The sequence below is a fragment of the Corapipo altera genome, unplaced genomic scaffold (genome assembly GCF_003945725.1).
Source record: "Corapipo altera isolate COAL_440 unplaced genomic scaffold, ASM394572v1 23b, whole genome shotgun sequence".
Classification (NCBI taxonomy): domain Eukaryota; kingdom Metazoa; phylum Chordata; class Aves; order Passeriformes; family Pipridae; genus Corapipo; species Corapipo altera.
Window position 1 is genome coordinate 13,965,312 of NW_020884885.1, and position 24,888 is coordinate 13,990,199.

At 40.5% G+C, this 24,888-nt stretch overlaps 1 protein-coding gene across 2 annotated transcripts in view; it reads right to left on the reverse strand.

The window, feature by feature from the left end:
- Positions 1 to 24,888, reverse strand: part of PRR5L (proline rich 5 like) — a 40,955-nt gene that overhangs the window by 11,985 nt on the left and 4,082 nt on the right. For both annotated transcript variants that reach the window (XM_027642258.1, XM_027642257.1), the window contains exons 2-5: positions 15,429 to 15,804; positions 14,004 to 14,084; positions 10,517 to 10,565; positions 1,484 to 1,541 (exon numbers count right to left, since the gene is read on the reverse strand). In XM_027642258.1, the coding sequence (XP_027498059.1) occupies positions 1,484 to 1,541; positions 10,517 to 10,565; positions 14,004 to 14,084; positions 15,429 to 15,598 (358 nt within the window). In that variant the 5' untranslated portion in view covers positions 15,599 to 15,804. The remainder of the gene's footprint in view (positions 1 to 1,483; positions 1,542 to 10,516; positions 10,566 to 14,003; positions 14,085 to 15,428; positions 15,805 to 24,888) is intronic.

Below are 24,888 nucleotides of genomic sequence, written 5' to 3' on the forward strand. Positions count from 1 at the left end.
AAAGAGATTCTGACAGATTGTATAAAAAAAAATCATGTTAAAATAAGACGCTGTGACTGAAAAACAGACATAGTAAAACATTGCCATGCCCTGCAACAGGAGCATTATCCTGTATCTGAGTGCCGGGGTAGTAGAAATTTTCCAGGAAGACAGAGCTAACTGAGAAGTGTGTACAAGAAATTCTTGTCACTGTGACCACAGGACCTGCAACAAGAATACACGTTATAAAAGAAAGGTGCCCATGAGTCATCTACAGAGATGCCAGCCTGCACACAGGCGAAGTGTCTCCAGTATCACTTTAAACTAGGGACAGAAAAATGAAGCATTTGAAGAGGGTTTTGCTATCTGCCTAGGAAATCTCATCTTACCCAAACTACTTGAGCATCTGCAAAATACTCTTGGGTAGCTCTCAACCTATTACAGACTCAGACTTAATTTTCCTAATGCTAAAGCAGATAATGGAATAGTTTTACACAAATACAGAAACCAAGTCTATGATAAGCTGTGCAGCACTCATTCTGAAGGTCTGTGGCAGGTCAGGTACCCACATCAGAGAAAAAGCAGGAGTCTGCCTTTTTTCTTCCCTTACAGGGCCAGTGCCAAAGGAGCATGCACCAAGCAGGAGGCTGGCAACTGCTTAACTCCTCCAGGGACCAAATCCTACAGTCTGCCAGCTGGGTGAAGTCATTTAGTGAAGAACAGTGCAGAGGAATCCAGGACCAGCAACGATGTGAGATTATAAGCACCTATTGGCATTTAATGACCCACATACAACAAACTGGTGATTAGTAAGAGATCTTCCTACAGGCTACAAAACTGGGTCAAACCAAACAGCAGCTTAGTTTTGAATAAAGACTTGCTTGCTTTGCTTGAGCAAACAGTTACTAAGTGTGACCAACTCCCCACTCCAACAGAGCTGCTGCATCACACTAACCTTGATCTACAGACACTGTGCAGTAGCAAGTGTCTGTACCCCAGTGGTTTGAACAGAACTTCATGCCTGATCAACCTCTTTCCTGAAGGATTTCATTCTCACCAAAGGGACCTTTTTTTTCTTTCAATGTACACAAAGCTTGACAGTTTTCTAAAGCATGACAGAGTATCTAAAATTGTGCTTACATCAAGCTGCAAATCACATTGAGAAATAAAAGGCAGAAGGCAGTTCCAAGTAGTTTTGCAACAAGATCCACATCTAGACCAGAACGGCTTTGAGCCCAGATTCAACTGCCACACAAAACTCACATTCCTGTTCTCATGATAAAGCCATGGCTGGTGGGAGAATTGTGGTTCTGTGGCTATTAAAACAGTCCTCCATCCCTTCAGCTTCACAAGAGCTGCAGTGCAACCTGGCTCCTGAGGGGTTGTGTGACACCCTACTACAGCACCAGAAGGGGCTGTACAGTTCCCAGACATGCAGAACATCTTGTCTGACCAAACATCAAAGCACAACTCCTTTCCAAAACAGGTTTACTACTATACTTGCCTTCACACAGCTTGACCTTCTCCTCCATAAATAGCAAGCCTTTCGCAAGGAGCTGGTTCTGCCAAGAGAGAAGAGAGACATGCGTTTGCCTTTTCTGAGATCTATAATAAACATATAAGAATGATTTTTTTCAGATGTTATCCACTTTGCATGCAGTTATCTAAAGGTTAGGCATATTGTAGTGCTTTCCTCCAGCACTGGTCTCATCGTGAGTGCTATACATTCATTAATCCTCTTTTGTTCAGCTACACATGAGAACACAACAGACACAGCAGTTGAAACACTTGCCAGAAGTAGGAAAGGTCACAGGGAGGGAATCAAGAAAATAAAATGGTTCTTACCATAATAGTGCAGCCACATAAGCTATCCCTCAGTCATATGATGGAGGTGATCAAAGGGCCAAATGCTATGAAAATGTCCCACTCTCTTCTTCCTTTGTGCTAGCTCATTGTTTGCTTAACTGCACAGTAAGCCAGTTTAGTTCTCTAATATCTACTTCTCTATTCCTACCTATTCTGTTTCCATGAAGCTATTTCTTTTGCTATATGGAGCAGTTGGCTTATCTCAGTATGCAGTCCCAAGCTGCAGAAGAACTGGCAGGAGCTAGTCCTTCTAGATAAACTCAACTATCATGGACCAGACAGGTCAAGATATCAATATGCCTGTTCGCAGATCACAACATCTAAATATCTGATTAGACTTTTGTTCCCACTTCCCCAAACATAAGAATGGTGCAAAAAAACACCTATCTTTTTGTTCTCCCAACAGCACTAGGTGAATCAGTTATCAAGGTTTGAGAATCCCAGAGAAAGGTGCTGCAATCACAACATAACACACTATTACTGCATCCTAAAAGGTACAGTCCTACTACAGAGATCATACTGGCAGAGAATAAAGCCTTCTGTCCCTCTGAAAGAATTCAATATCAAGGTAGCACACAACACTCAGAGACACCTGCCCCCTAGTTCATCATACAGCTTTTGCTTTTAACAGGTAATCAGGTCAAAGTTGCACTTTTGAACCTTCTATCAGCTGAGGAGCAAGACACATCTTTCTTCAGTCCCGGTGGACCCTGCTGTCACACCACTGCCTGGACACCACCATGGTCTCCTGATGAGCTGCCATACTGCATCCCTGCCCTGGCATTACTGCTCTGGGTGATAAACCTGCCTCCTGTAACCATATACCAGGCTGGCTCATCCATGACACACACAGAACCAGGCAACCAGGTAAGACACCGCAAGCACAGAGAGCAGCACACCTCTGCATCCTCCCTTCAACAAGCAGGAATACAAAACTAGAGTAATGTTGTAGAGTATAAATAGAAGGAAACATTGTTCTGTGACATTCTCAGCCAGGGAGAGCCTTTTCAACTGGGCAGTGACAATCAGTAAGCTGGACAAATATGTTCACACACTGAAAAAAAATTGCAACATTCCAAAACGTTGCTAGCAACAAATGAAAGGTGACTGTTCTGCAAAGATTCTCTAGCTGAAATATGGGCTTTGGAGGGAAATATTAAGTTGTTGGGATCTCCATTCAGATTTTAGATTTGTTCAACAGAAATAATGGACTACACATGTCATGCTCTGTACAACAGCAACAAAAAATACTTTCCAGGGGAAAAAAAACAATGTGAAAAAGGAGGGAGGAAGAAATCTGGAATGAAAAAAATCATAATGTGAAAAAGAAGTGAAACCCACTTACACTGTAGATATTTTTTTGTCTGAACAATAACATAGTGTTGGAGTGATATTGCACTGTAATCTTTCCAAATGCTTTCAGTTTATTAATAAAGTATTTATTTCTTTATTTTTCAATCTGTAGATCAAGGTAATTACCTCTCATGTTCTGCAGGGAAAATTTACAGCTGGTATTTGATACTGTGTCATTTTAAACTACTTTATAATAAAAAGTATACACACACACACGTGTATATATATACATATATATATGTGAGGGTGTCACCTTATTTTTTTTGTGTTTTTCTCAAGAAATATGAATTCATTTTCTACCTGCACTAGAACACTAGGTTTCAATTTACATATGTTTTCTGAGCACTGTGGCTACAGTCTTTCAACTACTTTGCTTGAAAGTTAGTATTACTGATATTTTCTACTTCCAAAGATGTTTGGTTTTTTTTTTATTTTAGAGCTATGTCAGCAACCAAAATACACAGTTGTACACAATAATGAACAGTTATATCTGTTAAATATATATGTTAGTAGTTAAGAATTTATAATGTACTTATGAATGTATTATCAGTACTTCCATGTGCTAAGTAGATTGCATTATCTCATTTTTGAGGTTTCTTCAAAAAAAAGTTTAGGTCCCTATAGTTACTACAGGTGTTTCACTTATCTTCTCAGATTTTCCCTTTTCCTGTGGAAAATGCTTTAAAAAAACAAAAACAAAAAATATAAAAAAGCAAACACAAAAAAAAAAACAAATCCAAAAAAACCCAAACAAAAAACCAACCAACCAAACAAACAAAAAACAAAACCAAAAAAAACCACTTCATTTCCCCTTTCCCCATCTTAAAAATATCTGGAAATTTTACTTATCCATCTTTTCTGCTAAAGTCACAGCCTTAGAAATTGATTCAATCCAAATATTAATACTTCAGATCAAGCCAGACAGGCAAATTGTCATTAAAAAACCCTATAGGGTCTGCTGACAACCTATAAGTGCAGCCACAGCAGAGGTCTGTATCAGATCTTGTCTAGATTACAAGTCTTATTTTGCTGCTGCATCCCCTCTTGCCAGAGGCAACCCAGAGGCACAAAGCTAAGAGGATAAATAAATCTATTTGCAAGCAAGGCCAGATAAAGACTCACACCAAGTAAGCTTGAAGGATGCATTTATTTGAAAAAGTTTGTCTGCCACCTTTCATCTCTTTCCAGTTACAGCTAAACTGTGAGCTTGGGGAGGCAGTTATTCCCTTCCCTCCCCAAATCAGCTTTTCCTGGTTCCCCTGCTGTTGGGACACCACAGGATGCTACAGGCTCATTGTGGGGGGTTGCAAAATTGCCCTTACTCCTGCTAAGGTAAAGAATGATGTGCAGAGAAACAAAGTCTCAAGTTAACACCCCACACATACATGCAGTTGAGAAATTTGGAGAGAGTTGTTTTGCAGCACATAGAAGTGAGCTTGTGAAATCTCACGGGTTGAAACCCTCATACTTTTCTCAGTGCAGAAAACCACAGTAGCTGTTTCAGGTATACCACTAACCAGAGCAGCTAAGGGAAAGCCTTTAAGTAAGTTTTCAAATGCCCTAAGTTTTGAAAGACAGGCTTCAAAGCTAAAATAGTCACTTTTCATTTGTTCCTCAGCAAATACCCTCCCACAACGTACATGTGTTTGCTACTTTTTAAAGTAAGCTGTGCTCAAATCATTGGGAATCAAAAAAAATTTTGAAGGCAGTCACACACTACGTTGTAAAACACATACACTTGGTAATTCCTTCCTTTTTCCTGGCACGGGTATTTTCCTCTTTGCCTGCCCTGTTAGAGAAATTGAGGTAAGTTTCTCCATTCATACCCAATGGAGCAATTCCAGTTGCCCCACCTACTCAGAAGGTGGAAGCTGTCCCAGGCACAACTGGGGCTACTGTCTCAAATTGGCAGTGCCAAATACCTTCTCCCTCCCTCTACCTTGTCAGGAGCTGGTCATCCCCAATGGGGGCCACGGAGGCCCTTCCTCTGTGCACTCCCACTACACTCTGGGCAGAATGGTACCCATCTGACTTCGCCTGAGGCAAATAAGATGTTGACTGTCAAAAGTGCTCTGTCAGCAGGCTGATTGTGGTGACAGTAACTGGACAGATTCAACAGGAAGGATTAAGGGGTGACAGCCCTGCCACTAGCACAGCTTACTCTGCTGTGGGTGGTATATTTAAACAGAAGGGTGCCAAAAAACAGCTAACCATCAAGGAGGTTCAAGGCAGCAATTCCACAGAAACCATCAAGGAGGTTCAAGCCATCAAAGGCAACTTCACATCTTGTCTGAAAGCCATGTCTGCGACATAGCAAGGTACAAATTAATTCTTCTGCTAATAAAAAATAAGCCATTATCTTTGGGAGAAAAAAATTTTGCACAAACACCCATTTAATTATGGACAAATTTTGCTTTCTGGTCACGTCTCCAAGAAAACATGCCCAGTATGCCTTTTAAAAGTCACCTTTAAATTAACACATTAATACTAGTTCATCAAGCAACATAAGTTTGGAACAGAAGAAAACTCCAGAACATATTAAAAATAGTTGACCTCATTTTGATGGTTGAAAAAATCATTTTTCTTCTGCATGTTACAGCATTTCTTAAATGCAGCCCCGTTTTCTAGATAAAAGCTGAGGCTTTGTGTTCTAATGCTAAAACACACTTTTACAGCTTCTACAAACACATGGTCACTGTTTTGTGGATAATCTGATGTTAATTTGAGAAAGAAGGCATCACCCAAACTTACTTGGAAAGTATTTTCTACAAAGTTATTGTCAGTTGCACACATACACCTACCTGTTTCACAAAATGCAAATTTGTGTGAGCTGCAGTAGCTCATACCTACAGCACTACCAACTCCCCATCCTTTCTTTTTTCTCCAAAAAGAGAGAAAATAGTGACAAAAGCAGAGAGATCACTTCAATACTACGTGGAGAAGAGATTGCAAGATAAATATAAAATAACATCCCAAAATTACTCTTCTTAGAGCTGGCTTTGTTCACAACAAATTTAAAAAAAGCCTAGTTAAAGAGAGAAAGTGAAACAAGGAAAGTAAGAAGGTCTGCACACCAGGCAGACCAAGTAGGCAACACTGCTACAACCTAGAGCACAATGTACCAGCCAGGTAGCAGCTACAGGAATATCCCACAGCCAAGCCCCCTGACTGCACTGTGAGTCACTGCTCCAGGTGGGAGTCCTGCTTAGCCAGGGCATGGCTCACTGTCCCATGCCATGCTTTGAGAGATTCACACATGTCTACAGAGTTAATGTGAGCGGGGCCTGAAAGCATCTGTCCCTGCTGCTGCTGCCACCCAGGACTAGGTCCTCTGCTCGATAACAGTGAGGAGCTCCCAGGTGACCCCATCCATGATAACGAAGCTGGACAGTTGCTATGGAGTGCCCGGAGCTGCTCCATGAAAACTCCTAGAAAGCGCCAGATGAAGCAGAAATAATTAACAGACCTGCATGAACAGAGGTTCCCAGCCAGTCAGAAGAGAAATACAATAATAAAGACCAGCGTGACCCAAAAGAGTATTGCAGACATACGGCTGAGCTCTGCAAATCACGAAAGTGTGAATTTTCTTCCTTGTGCAGCAGCTGAGCTGCTGCAGCCTCTGGCAGTAGGCATGAGACAGCACTTGGCCAGAGAAGAGCTAGTGTTGCCTGTATTTAGAAATGACCTATACAACTATTTCCTTGCCTTGCTGTGAGACAGGTAGACATAGAAACCTGGCATCATGAAAAGATATATCACACACACGAGGTTTTTGCGTTTGACTAAGCAGACACATACTATCTCCAGCTGCTAGCTAGGCTTTACAAAGCAGCCTTTCAAAGGAGACAGCAAGCATCACGAGAGACGCTGGAGTCATCTCTCTTTCTGGAGTCCCAGAAAAACCTGCAGCAGGGACCTAAGCAAAAGCTTTATGGTGCCACAGTAGAGGGAGGAGTGCATATTTCCCCCTCCCACTGTGGCCACCTTGCACAACTGGCAAACCTACAGTGAGAGGGACTCTGACCCACAGAATGGTTCACCAGTTCCACTTCTAACTGCCCCAAAGGGAGATGATAAAATCAGTTTTGGCTTGGATCCAGGCTTGCCTCACCACTAACACTGCTTACTTTTCAGCTATCCATTATCATCTTGCTATTTTGACTTTGCATGATACCCCTCAACGTGTGTGCTTGCATGTTGCAGTTTCTGTGGCTTCGCATACGAAGAGAAAGCCAGGTCTAATTCTGAGTCAGGACTTGCCACCTCCGGTGGCTCTCCATTGCAACAGGCTGGAAATTATATAACAGCTTGCTTCTGATTTTAAGACATCAAAGCTCTCATTGGGTTAAATAACGGAATACAGTCCACTTGCCATTCCTCACCTACCAGCTCTGCCAGTGCAGGAAGTGGACGTAGGCTGAAGAGGCATCAGCTCTGAGCATTTGACTTTCTGCATTTGCAGCCTGTGTGTTCTGGGAGAGATTACAGTGCCTGAGAAGGGATCAGGTCTCTCCGCCTTAGGAGGAGACAATTAATATGCATAAATGCATTTGCTTTTTCCCCTCCTCGTGAGTTTCAAGATTACCAAACCCCCAGAGAGTGAAAAGAAACAGTTCATCTTTTCCAAAGGCTTTGTTTCAGGCTGTTTGTAGAATCAGGTTGATAATGCAACACTCACTAGTTTTATATTTAAAAAATTTTCTCCACAAACACAAGGGTCAGAGAACAGGAAAACGAAGGGAGCTTATCTGAAAAATTGTACAGTTGCACCAGAAAAGTCCCAATCACCAATACACCCTGTTCCTTCAAACCCCAGCCTCTTATCTTCCATGGTAATAGGATTTCTCCATGTTGTTGTTCAGCTGACTACTAACAAAATAACCCAGCATCAAGAGCAAATGGGGATCCAGTGGGTTATTGAACAGAGAGGTGAGTGCAAAGTGTCCCTTTTCAGCAGCAGGAAACTCTTGAATCAGTTAATGGGCAAAGTCAGTACTGAAAAATCTGGAGAACAAAGCCCTGCTTTAAGGCAGATCTGCAGCAACTACTGCAAATCCCATCTAGCATTTACACTCAGACTCCTATCCAAGATGGATTGCATATATAGGAAGATTATTAAAGCAGCAGATCTATAAACACAACTCTCCTTCAGAATGAAACATCTGAGTTTGCACTGAAACCCTTAGAGGAATTATATTTCTCTTTCAAAGACAACAGGCTCACTAACTCCGGTATGGTGATGGTTTGGTAGCAGAAAAAGACTGAACGAACTCCAACCATTTCCTAAACGTTCTTTTAGCAATCTCAGGAGCTAAAAATGGTTCATTTGCATGAGTGTTGATGAAAAGGACTTGTGAGTAATCAAGTCAAGTTGATCACAAAGGTAGCTTTGTCTCACTAAAAAGCTATGTTCCATTTTAGTCTTATATATTCAGTGGTTAGAAAAAAATGTGCATGTGTGAGTTTATAAAATATACATAACGTAAAATCATGAACTCTTAAAGCAAATGTGATTTTAAACATTATCTTAGTGACTCCTGTTATAAGTGCTGTGGCATAAGAAATGGAAAACATTTGTCAGTTTATCATATCTAAATATTACATGATTCAGTTAGTTGCTCTAATTGCTGCTAGGAGGTTTAAAACTGCCTGGCTAAACAGATATCATAACCTTCAGGGTCCATTTCAACCTAAGAGGACAGAAAACTTGGTTCTTGGGATAGCTTTCAGAGGGCTTTAACAGATAGAGGAGGAAGTCACTGCCAAAAGACTCCACTGCCCATACTGGTGACCCACTCCCAGCACCTCCCCCATGTCAGAGGTGATGACCACAACACGTCAGAGGAAATAGTTGAAAACTTCATTTTTTTCTTTCAAGGTTACTTTTCAGCCAAATCAGCAGCTTGACTCAACTCTGCTCATTTTGGTGGCACAGTACTGCCATAAATGCATTGGCATCAGCAGTGAAGCAGAACCCATAGACAAATGAAATAATGTTGTCAGCCCTTCTTTGGCACGAGAATGTTCTTCATCCACTCCATGGTCCTAGGATTTCTGAGGAAAGATATTCAGGAGGGAGTGATAGCTTTTATCACTGCCATGTGCTGTTAGTCTAGAATCAGAAATAAGTCTGCATCTTACCTCACAGAGGAAAAAAATCTCATTTCTAACAATAGCCTTTATCTCACAGTTTGTCTCACGACTTGCCTGCACTAAGAGTTTTACTTCAGGCTAAGTCTGATGGATGTCAAGTTACTCCTTGTAACACTGAGCAAAAATAACCCAGAAATTAAATTTGAGTGCCAGTGGCTGCTGCCAGACCCCTCTCAGGCTCTAGGAAACGTCCTGCCACACAAGACCAGCAGTCACCTCTTTGCAGTAAACAACTTGTGCAGGGAGGGTCTGAGGAAGTGGAACATAACTACCTCTGGGGTAGGAGTTTGCTTCTCACTTGCTGGCAGAGCAGGGGATTTTTTTTAAGTCTTGTAATCTAATAAATCATGTAATCTGATAGGAAACAAGACTAGTCTTCTTTTTCCTCCTTTAAGCTGTTAGCACAGTACAAAGCAGCATCAGCCGCTTCAGAAAGTACTGAAATTTTCTGTCTCTCTCTTACTCAAAGGGAAAAAACCTTCTTGTTTCCAGTAGTGTCTTTTGTTTTAATCAATGCTACACTGAACAAATTAAAACACTGAAAGCCATCAGTGCTTTCTCAAAATCATCCAACAGGCTTTCATGTGGTTACATGTCTGTTTATCTGGACAGTATCAGTAAAAGGCAACAACTCACATTTGTGATTGTTCAAGTCTTCCCTCATGCTTCATATTTTGCTTTTTTAGAAGTTGCTTTCATATTTGTGGGACTAAAAAGTAAAAAGTACCCAGGTTGATTTCCTGCTGATAGAAACTTCCTTCTCTGTGCCCCCTCCTGCCTCCAGGCAGCTGTTATCATTTCTGTGTCCCTTTGCTGGCCCCTGTTGCAGAAGACCTAATTCTGAATTTTCTATTCTAGAGAAAAGGGATCCCATCTTCTTTAAAAAATTCAAGTGAATTCCTTCTTGATCTTGGCAGGCTACTAGTACCCTTTCTTATGTGCAAAGGAAGATTATCCTTAATTTTGCACACACACCCATAAAAATGGTTACTCCCAAGGCTATATGGCCTGCATTTAAAAAGTCCAGTACCTCCATCACTTTGTGTAGCAAAACAAAATTGAAACACGTAGGCTACATGCATGTAAAGAGGTGTCCTAATTTTTTTATAGGCTAAAAAGCTGAAGAGAGCAAACCTCAAAATAAAGCAAGGAAATCATGCAGTACCTGAAAGTAATCTGTGATGAAGGATCCAAGTTCACTCTTCAGCAGCCGTCTGTAGACAAAAGGAATGCAGCCATGAAGTAGCAGCCATTGCTGGTCATTTCTTACAGGTATATCTGCACTTTACTACCAGTAATACCAAAGATATGTGAGTATATGTGAATGTGTCATTTTGACCACTGTTAGACTTCTTTTACAGTTACATATATATTTTGCAAATGCCCAAAAAGGCTATTGTCAAATTTTAAAGGAACAAAAGAGTTTCTCTGAAGTCTACATGCATCTAGAATAAGCAAAAAGTAACCCAAAAACATTTACCCCTTGAACGAACAGAAAGCTGGGGAGAAAATTTAAAGTTACTTAGATTGAAATCCATAATTTTTTCTGCTTTTTTGTTTAGACAAAGACATCTTTCGTTCCACTGAAGATAGCATATCTCTCTAATGTTGTGCTTCCTTTTCTCTTGGAAATAGAAGGTGGGAGGATAAGGAGAGGAAAAATGAAACAGAAGCTGCAGCTTTCCCATGACTACCACATTTCAAAAAATAAAAGAGAAGGCATATTTTTCAAGAAAGAGGTTCTAGAAATTTAACAAGAGATGTTTTAAATACATGTGGGCAGAAACCATTCTAAAGAAATCTTTCTAATTGAAACTGTTGGCTTTAAATCAGGCCGTGATAAAAGTTTTAAATTCTAATACATATTTGTATTTCAAAACACCAATATAAAAATCAGGATTGTCTTACATCAGAAGAAGCATTAAAAATACAACTTACGAAGCTCAGTACATTTGCACTTTCATCTTTCAGTGACTGAGCATAAATTCTGCCTAAAACTTAAAAGTCACCCAACACTTTCCACTGCCAAACATTGTGGATTTTTTTCTGTTCTAAGAGTTTTGCTTTTTACCAACATGAAGTATAATCAAGAGCACTCAAAAATAGCATTTGAATCAGTGACCATCCAGTTCTCAGGCTGGGTTCTTACCAACAAACTACATCACTGTTTCCTAATCTTTTCTCAAAGAAAAATTTGACCACAACCTTCCTCCATAACCATTTTCTAAATGCTTCTACATTTATTCGCAGGTCAACATGCCTCTACTCTTTCTCTCCCACAGTGGTTATATTCACCCATCCAAATCAAAGCACATTTCTATTTCTATGAGATCAACAAACCAAATAAATCTTTGGGGGTCCATTTGCCAGAAGTTTGTCCATTGGCTTCAGCCAAACCCAGCTGGCTCTCCATCAGCTGATTGACAAGCCCAGCAGGACTTTGCCTCATGCAGGTAGGCCAGCACCCAGAGGCTTGCACCTTAGAGAAAAACCAGGGGAGGGATCTTCTCTTAATCACGGCCTCCTGCTTCCTGAAATTACATCTTGCAGTGGCATTTTTTACATATCCTCTTGCTGTCACAACTGACTTTCAGAGCAGTAAAAAAAAACCAACATGCCAGTGACACGGTATCAAATCACAAGGAGATAAAAACATGGTGTCAGTAATCCAGAGCAAAATGTTACCACCTGCTCATCTTCTGGTCCTGTCATTACTGTCCTCTTTTAAAACTCTCTTCTGTTTCCCACCGTCAAAGGACTGAGCACTGCACAGAATCTGAGAGTCTCTTACTGCATTTGTTAACTACAACCAAGGAGCTGAATGGAGAACTACAAAAAAAGGAAAATGCACCAGCTCGACCTAATGGCACACAAAAGCTGGCTGTCTGACAGGTCTGGCTTTTTGCCCAATGTCAAGCTGGAGATTCACCTCGCACACACAAAGCTAACAGTATGTTGGGAGCTACACCAAGAACCACAGGTGCAAGGCTGCAGGTGTTCATACAAACATAAATGCAGATGCACGTCCTTCACTCCTTAGATGGACACTAATGAGCTTCTTGAATGTTAAATGGCCTATTTAAAGAATGACATTTGGAGATGTAACCAATGCTCAGAGCACCTGCAGGAACATTACTCATGTATGTCAAGGTGAGTGCTTCCAAGTATTGCTTAGGAGTGCATGTCTGTGGAAGAGGGCATTTCCCCTTCCACCATCAGCACTGCTTTCAAAGGATGCACAGCTCACAAAGAATTTCCTGTTCTTTGCCTGACTCTTGACAGTCTAGATTCACTTCAGTAACCAACATGAGGCATGGTTCAGCCACTGGGGCCAAGCCCAGACCACGCAGCAGTTCTGCCCTTTGTACTGCCTCCCTGGAAGGTTAGGGAGGAGCACCTGCCTGCACTGCGGGGGTACAGCAGGATGCAGCCACGGCCATGGGCAACAGATGGGCAGACAAGTCATGAAGCCCAAACCCAGTCCCCAAGTCTGCTAACAGGCTGTGGGTTAAGGTATTTCCCAAGCCTTATTACATTTGTTTTTATTTTCACACCCAGAAATAGACATCCCATGGAGAATTAAGACAGCTCCAAGTACTTAAACCTAACTTGAGGACTTCTGACCCAAACACACCAAAGTACCATTAAAGTATGAAATGCTACCCTTGCTCAACTCTCAAAAGGAATTATATTAAACTTTTCTGGTTTGGGAGCAGACCAAGTCGGACAGAGTCTCCTGCACTGATAGCCTCATTTATTTTGAAAGTAGGGAAAGGGGTAGTTTAGAGTGCTGTTCAGTACATGCTTAGCTCAAATTGCCATTTGAATCTTGGAGTTCAGAAAAAATGCAATAAGGGTGGGGGGAGGGTATACAAAAGCAGAAGCAGAGACAGTACTCTTGATGAATGAATACGGATGTAGTGGTAAAGACAGAGGGAGAAACCTACATCCATGAGCCCTGACAATACTCCTCTTAGTAGCACTTGGAACCAAGGCAAGAATAAATTGTTCTTTATCTACTCTACAGCCCTATCTATTGCTAATCAAACTTTCCAACTAATCAGAATGAAACCACAGATAATCACGAAACCTACCTTTAAAAAAAAAATGATATTCTTAACCATCACTAGCATCAGTGCCAGAAAATGTTTGCTAGGGTTTTAGGTTTTTTATCTTTAGGGTTCATGTTTTCAGGTCTTGCTGTGCAATTATCATGTGAAGATTAACCTGTTAAATGAAATGCTGTGGTTTGCTTTAAACACTCCACAGTTCTGAGAAGCTTAGTTTTAGAAAAGAGATGTTACTATCTTCACAGTTTCCGTGATAAAAATATGTAAAAAAAGCCAGAAGAGGTGTAGTCCCCAGGAAGAGACAAAATCCTTATAATTCAAGTCAATAAACAAGCTGTCCTTGTTAAAGCTACATATCCATGCAAGTCAGAGAAACATTATCCAAGCACCCCATGCCATATACTTCACCCAATAGCAAGAAAGAAGCAAGTTGGCCTGAAATCCCAAAGCCGTGCTTAAGTTTGCTTTGACCCCTGCTCCTCCCACCAATATCCTCTAACTATGGTTCTGTAAGGGAACAAACCCAAGCAAACACCAAACAAGCAGCAACAAAATCCCTTTTCATGCATTTCAGCAACCTACCTGATATTTTCATTGAGGGTGTAAAGTTCATTGTTTTGCAAGCCTCCTCCTTTGAACACATTTATCACTGCTGTTTGAACACTGTCAAAAAAGAAATGAGACAGTACAACATCCATAAATAACAGCCAGCAGTATCATTTAACACAGAGCACAATGTGAGCTAGACACCAAAAGTAAAGTGTTATAACCAGGTGAAGTTAATTGCCCTTAAATACTTCCACTCTTGTCTTGAAATCATCACTTATTTACCACATCTGTCCTGGGAGACAGAGCAGAATCAACCTCCAGTTCTGTTTAGAGTAAGCAAGGGAAAGTTGTTAGAGGGACACTGTTCATGCCAGATACATCTTGAATGCAACTGTTTAGGGGATCTTTGCTGTGTGCTGCAGATTAACTGCTATGAGGAGACACAAATTTTTGGTAATATCTGCCAAACACATCACACTACATTATGCAGTGATGCTAGCAGGAAACACCCAATCTGCAGCATCTGTCAAGACCCTGGCTGTGCTGGAAGACGTTCTGCAAGCGAGCATTACCTAAGTCACACCCAAGCTTAAGCTCTTCTAATCCACACCTCTCTCACCAGCATAGAGGAAGTCATAAAGTGACAGCATATAAGGTGGTTTAGCAGGTCTAAAGGCTTGCCTTGGCTAATAAGAGCAGGTGTCATTCCCTTAATGGACATTCCCTTCTATGGGCCAGTTATGGCATCTGCACGCTTCACAGACCTCAGCTCACTGTCATGCCACAAAACTGCACTGGTTTTGCCAGGCCGCTTTTGTGCAACATTGATAAACTGAGCTGGGTCAGCACGAGAGAGGGGTCTGCAGATCACAGAGCACGTCCAGGTGGCAGAAGGTGGGAACACCCACTTTTGCTATCAGCAGACCATTAAATTAGATCAGGACACAGGACATCTCAGCCTTCACTCTTCACATTGTTTTCTCAGTTACCATTGCTGTATGACACACACTGCAGACAGGATTTGGTTGTCAGTAGGAAATGCTGGTAGAAGCCACAAGCTTAGTAGTTTTCAGAGGAACTTGACTGTGATAAAACCTTCATAATATGCAAATAAATGTCTCTGTGAATTAAGAAATCGACATTTATTATGGTATGAGGAATATATTTTCCTAAAGGATTCTTAAAAAATGCAACTGTAAACAAAAAATAGTTCTTTACTTCAAGACAGTACCACTGAACAGCACTGGCCAAAACCAACTGAACACTACTAGCTCTAAATTTTTCACCTCCATGGATGCTTTCAATACCAGCAAAATTTAGGCATGCCAAAAATTCAGGCATGCTTATAAATAGACGAGATTAGCTATAAATGGTGTGAAGCACAAAGATAAGACACACATGGCCCTTATTGTGGAGCTGCTGCAGGGGAAGAGCTCAGCCCAGGTAGATCCTGCTCACCTGTTCCAGGCAGAGTTGGAGCTGAGCTGCATAGCCTGCCGGGCTGCCTGGAACCGAGGCAAATCACTGAGGACAGGGGAGCTCATGAAGCGAGGTCGGGGCCTTCTGAAGGAACCCATCCTGTGGAACTGGAGAGCAAAGGATGGAGCTACGGTGAACCCTCCTTTCATAGGGTCAGAGGGAGTGGAGCAGAACCATCAGATAGTCTCTTCTCTTGAAGGTCCAAGCATCAATCTCAGCAATGTCAATGAAACTTCAAACCCAAGGACTCAGTCAACAGCAAAACCAAAGAGTCAGCTTTGGACCAGCAGTTCCCCACAGTGTCAGGTTTTGACATGGGCATGCATTGCATTATGATGAAGAAGCTGAAGGAGTCCTGCAATGCAAAAAGAAAGGAAAAGAGTAAGGCAGAGAAGAGAGGGATGAAAATATCCTGTGCCATTAACAGCAAGTTTGGGCAAATCTTCCAGAGTTCTCTAGCAGCCCCATTTCCCATCTTGCTCCTTAAATAATGATCCAACACAACCAGTCAGAAATACAGACATGATCTCTCTTTTGATTTCAATTTGCGGAGATACAAGAACAGAGATGCCTAAAGTCTTCTGACAGAAGCACTTTATATAAAGATACATTTATATTTGAGTTATATTAAGCTGCAAAGGGAAAGCTTAAATTCAGAAATGTAAATAAGTAGAACCTTTAAAAAGAGTTAGCCATTTAGTCTATATATAAAATAGTAGTAGCTGGAGAAAGAGAAAACTATTCCACTAGAAAAGAACAGAAGATAAGCAATGGAAGAAAAGATGAACAAACACAATGCTTTTTTTTGAGAAGTGTTGTGCAAAGGAATAAACCCACTTGTTATCAGTTCACTACAAAAAGAATAAGATGGAGAGCTTTTGCAAATGGGTTCTGACAAGCAGATATTTTGAGAGTAAATATGACTTTTATGTCTGTATTTTTTCTACAGCATGAGAAGTAATTGCTAGGCCAATTACGAAATGCCTGTATTTTCCACTCGGATCATCATCTTCATGTAGATGAATATGCAAGCCCCAAGTAAACCACAGAAATAGAAGTGATCTTGGATAAAAACCACAAAAAAACTTTGGCAAAGCTTCTGTACTTTGAAATCTTCCCACTTCAGATTATTACAAGCCGTAGTTGTACTTGGCAGTTTGGAGAATGAGTTGTGGGAGGCAGGAGAGAGAGGAAAAAAACTAAACAAAATAGTTGACTAACTGAACTGCACATGAAAGATGTAAGGGAAAATCTTCCCATTTCTACTACACCTTCAGCATGAGGCAAAAAGAGAGATGATCAGGCAAATAAATGTTGTGTATCTGCACAGTGTTTCTAATTTGACTAGCATTCAGCTCCAGGAAACTCTTTCCACCGCCCAAACTATAATTAACTCTTACATGTATGACAACAGCTTTCTTCCCACCCAGCCAGCCCCATTTCACACTGAGCTCACTTTGCTAGCCCACTTCTCCATGGCCTTGTCAGATTCTGGTCAACCACCACGATGCCACCTCAAGGCTCTTGCTGTGCCACAGGCACCACATGCCCTGCCAACAGGGAAGTTAAAGGAGAAAACACTGAGAAACCGTTTCATTTTTAGGCACTGGAACATGTGGTACTATCGTTCTTAGTGCTATTCAAGAAATAAATATGGTTGTTATTCCCTCACCAGCTAAATACAGCTTTCAGAGATCTCTGTGGAACTGGAACATGACTACAAATGCAACTCTTTTCTGTCTTTAGACAACTCCTGGTTGTCTTCAGAGATGACAAAGCCCAAACAATCTTTCGTAAAATGAGCTTAGCCCTAACTGGTTTTGCTTGAAAGGACAGCAATCTGTTGATTCTATGGCTGCTCTGTTCCAATTACAAAAAAAAAAAAAGTCATAACTTTTAGAAATTAAGAATAAATGTAAACTAGCACAACCAAATCATCAGGATCTTCTGTGTGCATTTTTAAGCAACAATTCATTTGACATTGCCCACACATTTTCAATCTGTCAGCAATTTCTCTATTGACAACAGTAACCACATCAGGAATCACTAGAGGAAAAGAAGCTACAGCACCTTGGAGAGCTGAGTGCAGGCTCTTCTGACAATGGATCAAAAGGTGTCCACAAGGCAAAGTGCAAGTATAATGGCTGGTTTTGTTGCAAAATAAGAGCTTGTGCCACTGTTTGTCATCTACAGCTCCAAAGCTGACAGCATGAGGAGCTGGATGAATGACAGCTCATTTCTCTCAGCATCACTGTCAAATTTGTCACTTAATAATCTTTACACATAGAAACATTGACTGGTTTGGGTTGGAAGTGACCTTAAATATCCTCTGGTTCCAATCCCCCTGCCATGGGCAGGAACACCTTCCACTTTCAGAGCTATAAAATGCAGTATAAATGTTATTTTAGATCATTTGTAGGCATTTAACAGGTCTAGAAAGCAATGTTTAAGATGTGCTAGCCCACAAGCCTTGTCCTATCACTATTCCAGATGCCATAAGCGCATACAAACATCTTCCTCCCCAGTAGCAAAATGATTTTATAAAGATACATTTATATTTGAGTTATATTAAGCTGCAAAGGGAAAGCTTAAATTCAGAAATGTAAATAAGTAGAACAACCTCTGTGCCTTAATATAAATAAAGTAAAATTTGTGTAGGAAATTCTTTGGCCCATTCTGTGCAAGAGGTAAAACACCACAACCAGGAAGGTTTCTCCTGAGCTATGGGTCTAAAAGATGAATTCCACACAGCAGAACCACAGCATTACACCAGGCCCCACGATGAATTTTCTGTACACTTCTTACCTAGGGAATGTGCTTAAGTTCACGGAAACATACATGTCATTTTCCCTAATATCTGTTAAAGTCACCAGGACAGATAATAACTAACTTTTGTCTGAGGAGTGCAGATGAGAGACCTCTCTTCCCCCTTCCTCCCCCAACCAGCCTGCAATGCCGTACTACAGTCAAGTCAACCTTGCTTGAGGACCTCTTTAGGAATTTCAGACAATATCTTCGGCTTTAGGACCTGGTTCAGAGTTTTATTTTCATTTTTCAGGACTCAAATATATAAATCTCTCCTATTGTATCTAAACCCAAATCTAAATCTTATCTAACTACTAAATGACAGGCACACCAAACTGTTACTCTGAAGGCAGGCTAACCACCAAATGGCATCCAAACATAACTGGCCCTCGTGTTATCAGAACTGGAAATGCCAAAGTCTATGAGAAAGACCATCCTCTCCCCATGCCCACAGCCTATTTAAATTATTTTCAGAGTTCCATAAAGCTAAAAGTAACAGAGCATTTACTAAAAAACCAGACTTTTGGCACATATACTTTGCAGATACTGAGCATCCAAAGGTCGACAAAGCACCCAATCAAACGCTTCCATCATACCAGATTTTCCTTTCACAGCAACTAGTTTCCACTGAAAGTTTTCCCCGAAGCAAGGCAGCCTTTTTAATAAAGCTTCGTTTTCACTGGAAGGTTGCAGTAGCAGTTTGTTGGCAATATCTGTGGTGTGCATTCTGCAGTGTGCAATTTTTTGGCTTTTACTTGGGAGAAACTACCCCTGTGGCGAGAAAGGCATTAACATAGTTATAGGTTAGTAAGAAGCCCTCATGGTATTCAGGCTATTTTAGCTATTGGGAATGAACAGTATTTAGCAAAATGCTGAGTACAGCAAGGAACAATTTTCCTTTTCATTTTGCTGTGAAAACTCTCATAGAATTATGCAGAAATGCTCAACAACACTGTTCTCCTAGAGGCTTTCAGTCCAAATTCTTTCACATCTGCAATCTACTTTCTAAGATTAAAGTGGTTTAGAAGAGCACAAAATAAAACCTACTTCTAATAATCACAGTCATATTATCAACCACAGAACTAGAAAAAGCTTTCCAGAGAAGCAATTACTTTTCCCCTTTTACACAGAATGATGGGAGACACCAGGATGCAGCATGTTCTAGCCACCAAGCAACACTCTCACATCAATTATAAAAAATATAAAGACTTGGAGACTGAAGTACAGCGACTTCATAAAACATATAGCCACACCAAGATAATCTTTTGCTGCCATATGCTCCAGCTGCTGGGATAATTCTTTAAATGCCATCAGAGGATTTCAAACTATTTGCCAATTGATATATCCTAAACCATACCCCACTCTCCTCATCTCACTAAATGACCCTGTACATCTTTTTTGGCAAGACACTTTGTCATGAGTGAGTCAAAGAGGTAGGTATTACTTTCCCTTCCCTTCCAGTTGTCTTACCCCAGTCTTTTTTTTTCTCTTATCCTTGATCATCATCTCAATCCAGCCACAAAAACCCTCTAGATCTCTAACTAGGCAGATATGTCATCTGTGTAAAACTCAGGTATTCAAGGGAGCAAACTCTTCAAAGATGGAAGTCTGTGTTCCCAACTGAGGGAGCACAGTAGGACGATGAGTCAATCTTACAACAATGTAATTTCATCCACTAGTAATTCAACACATCTGAGTAAACACTTCTAGGATTAATCTGAACCTTTAAAGAGAAGAATCAAGCATGAAGACAAACATGGATACAGACATTTACAAAAACATTACAGTCATGAAGCTAGGAAATTTTTATTGTTTGTTTTCTGTTAGCCATGAAAAACAACAGAGAAATCACTATAAAATAATTTCATGAATAGACTTTTCCCTCCCAACAGACCATAATATATCTGACTGTCTGCAGGAAAAGCAAGATCAGGTGCTACACCTACTTTGATCTCTCTCTGCTAAAGAAAAAATAATGCAAAGAAAAATTTGGCAGCAATTCCTCCAGATTATGAATCTTCATGATAAGCTTGAGCCAAACAAGCAAAAGGCTCATGGTAACTGAGATTTAATGAAAGAACAGACGTTTTAAAATTCTCTGATATCTTCTCTGCAAGACTCAGAGCAACAGCTGCTAATGGAAGTGACAGGGCAGCAACAACTACAACTGGTTTTCCTTCTTAGAGGAAAACTTTCACCAACTCTACTTCACAAAAAATTCACACCAAAAAGCTGCAATTCAAAAAGTAACTCTAGAACAGTTGGCAAGGGAGGGAAAGGAATAGTGGAGAGTGAAATAAAGCAATAGAGAATGACAGGTTATCTAGATATAACTGATGTTTTGCCATTTAATTATTTTCTGTCTTAAAACCAGCCCCTTCATGAAGAAAAATATCCACTTGCTTATATTTATCTCTTTTATATGCTTTGTGCAACTGTTACATCAATGACCTATGACTACAAAATACACAAATTGGATACTGAAACACGTATCTAAATTTTTTATAATGATTTTGAGTGTGGAAAATCATAATCTTTAGAAAAATGTTCCACTGTACTAGGCCTACAGATCCATAAAGAGTGGTTTCATCCTGCCTCAGACACAAAAAGTATGCAGAGAGCTAACTAGATTCTTGTTAGCTGATTCTCCTTCCAGCCCAGTAAGTCCTTAACAAAGCGTGTGATTGGCAAAATTCTTGATTTGAGTTCAACTTACAAGATCTGAAAACACTATTTTTTACAAAAATCCCTCATTTATTTGCTATGTACCCATACTGAAAAGTGGAAAAACAGCTCACAACCTATAACTTGAAGTCTTCTAGGTCATCACAATTACGCATGCACATGCATGAGCTTAGTTTATATTCTAACACAGACAGCATTTGCAATTGTTAAATTAACAACATATTCGGTTCCTCTTATAGCTCCCAATTGCTCAGTTTCTTAAAATTAAATAAGGTCTACTTTTCAGAAGGAGACAAGATGATCAAATTGAGATTTTTTTTTTTTTTTGATAACCAACGAAGGTTCTTTCTGGTTAACATTGATCAGAAGCTGTGTCTTAGATATATCTCAGAAGTTTGTGAATGCAAGTGTGTAAAAAAGTTTGGAGGCAGTCTAGGGCCCAGTCTCAAGGCATGACCTCATCCTTTCATGCCTTCACACCTTTGGCTATCTGACTCATGAAAATTTTAGTCCTTAGTCCACAGCCTGTCAAAAACAATACGAATCTAAATATTGGTCTTAATATGGTTTGAATCAAGTCCTGAAACACCATGAAAAGTGGTGACACTTTGTCTTCTGAGCAGCCCCTCACATCAGGAAAAGTACATCTTCAGGTGTGCTCGTGCTAGCGCCAGGAGCACAGCCCATGCTGAGACATTCCCAATTTGAGAAGGCAAATGGAAGAGTGTAAAACCAGACTTCAGGTCTGTTAATCTTGTCGATAGGATTGATACTAGTTGCAAACTTTAAAAACAGTTTCTTCCACCCTTAAATTAGTGCCACTTGTTTCTGAAATCCCAAAAATCAGCTCAGAAATTTTGCAAGAGGAAACTCTAGTGAAGCTGTTATCAACTGTTATCTTAGCCTACCTATGGCCTATCAGGCCATGCCCCTACTCCTCAGCACAAGGGTAGGATCCAGATGGGAAGTAGGTCTGTGCTCCATGTGCACTTCATTTGTCTGCGCCTCAGATGCTGTCCCCTGGGGGAACGCAAGGTGATTCCTCAAGCTCTCTGCACAGGTTACACATCAGATGGAAAATGCAGGACTTCAGCCAGCCAAAGCACATTGCCTGCAACCCCATCACACACCTCCTGCCAGCCCCTGGGTGGCCCCAGCTTGTGCAGTGCCAACTGCTGCCAGGGTTGCCTGACTGCCTGCCCTACATCTCCAGCCTGCCCTCCCCACCCTGCACCATGGGAAGACCCTGAGGGATCCGAGGCAGGCTGAACCACGGGTAGATGGGCCACTCAGTTCTGCAAAACACTCCTTTCATCAAGAGCTCTTGAAGGTATACTAATAAGAGTAAAAATAATTACCTCAATTTTCTGGCTGAGGAAATGAAGATGCTAAGCCCATGAAGTGACTTAGCCTGGTCTTCCACATTACAAGCCAGGATCCTATTCATCAAACAAAAATATCCCTCTAAGGTGCTTTAATGAAGCTTTCAAGTTACTCCATGGAGTTGGAGAGAAAAAAGGATTAATCTGATCTACCTCTCCTTTCCTAAGTTGGTTCAATACTAAAAGGTGTCTATTTTTTTATTAGTATTATTCTTTTGCTGGGCTACACCACCACAAAGGCAGCAACTTGATGCCTCATAAATAGTCCAGAGATGTTCTACTGGCCCCTCCTATCTTTAATTAAACTTCATAGATTTTAACTATAGTAAGTAAAAGAAGTGATATCAATAGGTACGGGAGAACAGTCGTCTTGATACAAAGTGTTCACACTCTGGTATGCAACCATATATCCAACAATTTTACTGCTACACTTTGACTACCCAAAACAAGATTACCCAAAACAAGATCTCACCTTCCTTATCTTCCTAGTACACCCTCATCTCCACAATAGAGACCCCAGTATTCCTGTCTTCCTTCCCCATCTTTTGCATATTCCCTCTTCAGATTTGACCCACACCACGCGTTTATTTACAAAACATCTCAAACAAATTTACAAACAGATAACAAAGCCATGTAACTTCTGTAAAGAAAGTCAGTGTTATCCACTCAGTAATGCTCTGAGTTTCTGATGCTAAAGCAAACCTGAAACTCAAAGTGAAACTCTGCTTTGAGCAAGAGGAAATGTATGACGAGGGGGAAAAACCTTTTTGTATATCCCACCATGATCTGAGAACTGTCTCCATAGTTGAAAGACCCCTCCAATCCCTTTGGAGGTTACGGCCAGATCAAAGTAAGACTGCTACCTCACATCTATGTACATGATAGTACAATTGCTCATCAAAAGATGTAAGAAATCAGTAATAGCACAGAGCAAGTCAATTCAATGTGAACTGAAGGGTTCCAGTCATAGGAAACAACACACAGAAAAATAAATAACTTGTAATATAGGAGTAGCATCTAAGACAACAAAGTTATTTTGTTTTCTACCATGGATTTTCTGTGTTATTTCAAAAATATTTTTTTATTCTTAGGACTCATCATTCAAAAACAAAGAATATTGTTATGGCTATTAACAGGCACCACATGTTTGCAAAACACTCTGATATGCTTGGATGGAGAATAAGAGAACACCTCATTAGAATCACTTTTAGCTGACCAGTATGAAGGTAGAGACAAATTTGAATGAGATGCACTAACAGCTGATTTAATTTGGTTGAAATAAATTATACTGCCTGAATAAGCAACTACCACACCAAAAATGTAGCCATGAAAAGCAAGAAGCAAAAATGTAGCAAAGGTTCAGAATCGTAAAACTGATGTACTGATTTGAGAAAAAAAAAATACATCTCTTCAGTAAAATAAGAACCCAATCCAATAGAGAGGAGGGATGGATAAGAAGGGGGAAAGAGGAGATCTATCACCATTTTTTGATTACTGAAAGTATTCAGGTATTTTAGTCATTCCATAAAGTTGTATTCATGACAGCTGCAGTAACAATCCTTTTGCAACGGAACACTGCAGTGCTGTCCTAATCCATGACAGCTAGAACAGATTCTTTTAAACAGCAAACTTATCTGCACCCCTCTTTTGAGTCTCGCCCACTAAGACACAGCAAATTTAAAATCATCATTGCTTTGTCTCCAATTCTATATCAAGGCTTTACTCAAGCTCTTACACTACAAAACCCTCAATTGATTTGATAGCAAAACAGTACTCCCAAGATCTCAGGCCACCAGTGCAGTGGCCTATGTTATTTCCAGATCTACTAGTCTTAAACTTGCTTGATTACCAGATGATTTTTAATTGGTACAGCTAAATGGGAACAAGCATGAAAACATGGGAAAAAAGTGATACACATAAATCATTATTTCCTTCCACTGGCAGGAATAGTGTTTAATAGCACTACTATGTGAATCCCTATCGGAGAAAAACAGACCAAGAATGTATTACCTGAGTGACACAAATATGAGTAAGCTATCAAATTCTTTCTGTAGAAAAGGACTTTGGATTGAATTAACAAATATGTTTTTAAACTCTTAAAGTAGCTTAGCATTACACTCCCTTCTAAATTTCACCCGTGCAGGAAGTGATAACCCCTACAAAACAGCCATTCTTTCAGCATGGGCTCTAAATATATTTCCACAAAGCTCAGAGAAACTTTATCCTTTTAGACCACTTCTTCCCTGTTCAAATGCAGTGAAATTCACAAACAAATTCATAAAACTAAAAGAGTGGAAGAGACAAGCCACAGGAATGCTTTCTTGAAGGTGGTCACACTCAAAGTTGCAATCAATGACTCCTTGTCCAAGTGGAAAGCAGTGACGAGTGTTGTTCCTCAGGGGTCAGTATTGGGACCGGCACTGATTAACATCTTTGTCAGTGACATGGACAGTGGGACCAAGTGCACCCTCAACAACTTTGCTGATGGCAACAAGCTGTGTGGTGCAGTTGACACCCCGTAGAGAAGGGATGCCATTCACAGGGACCTTGAGAGGCTTGAGAGGCGG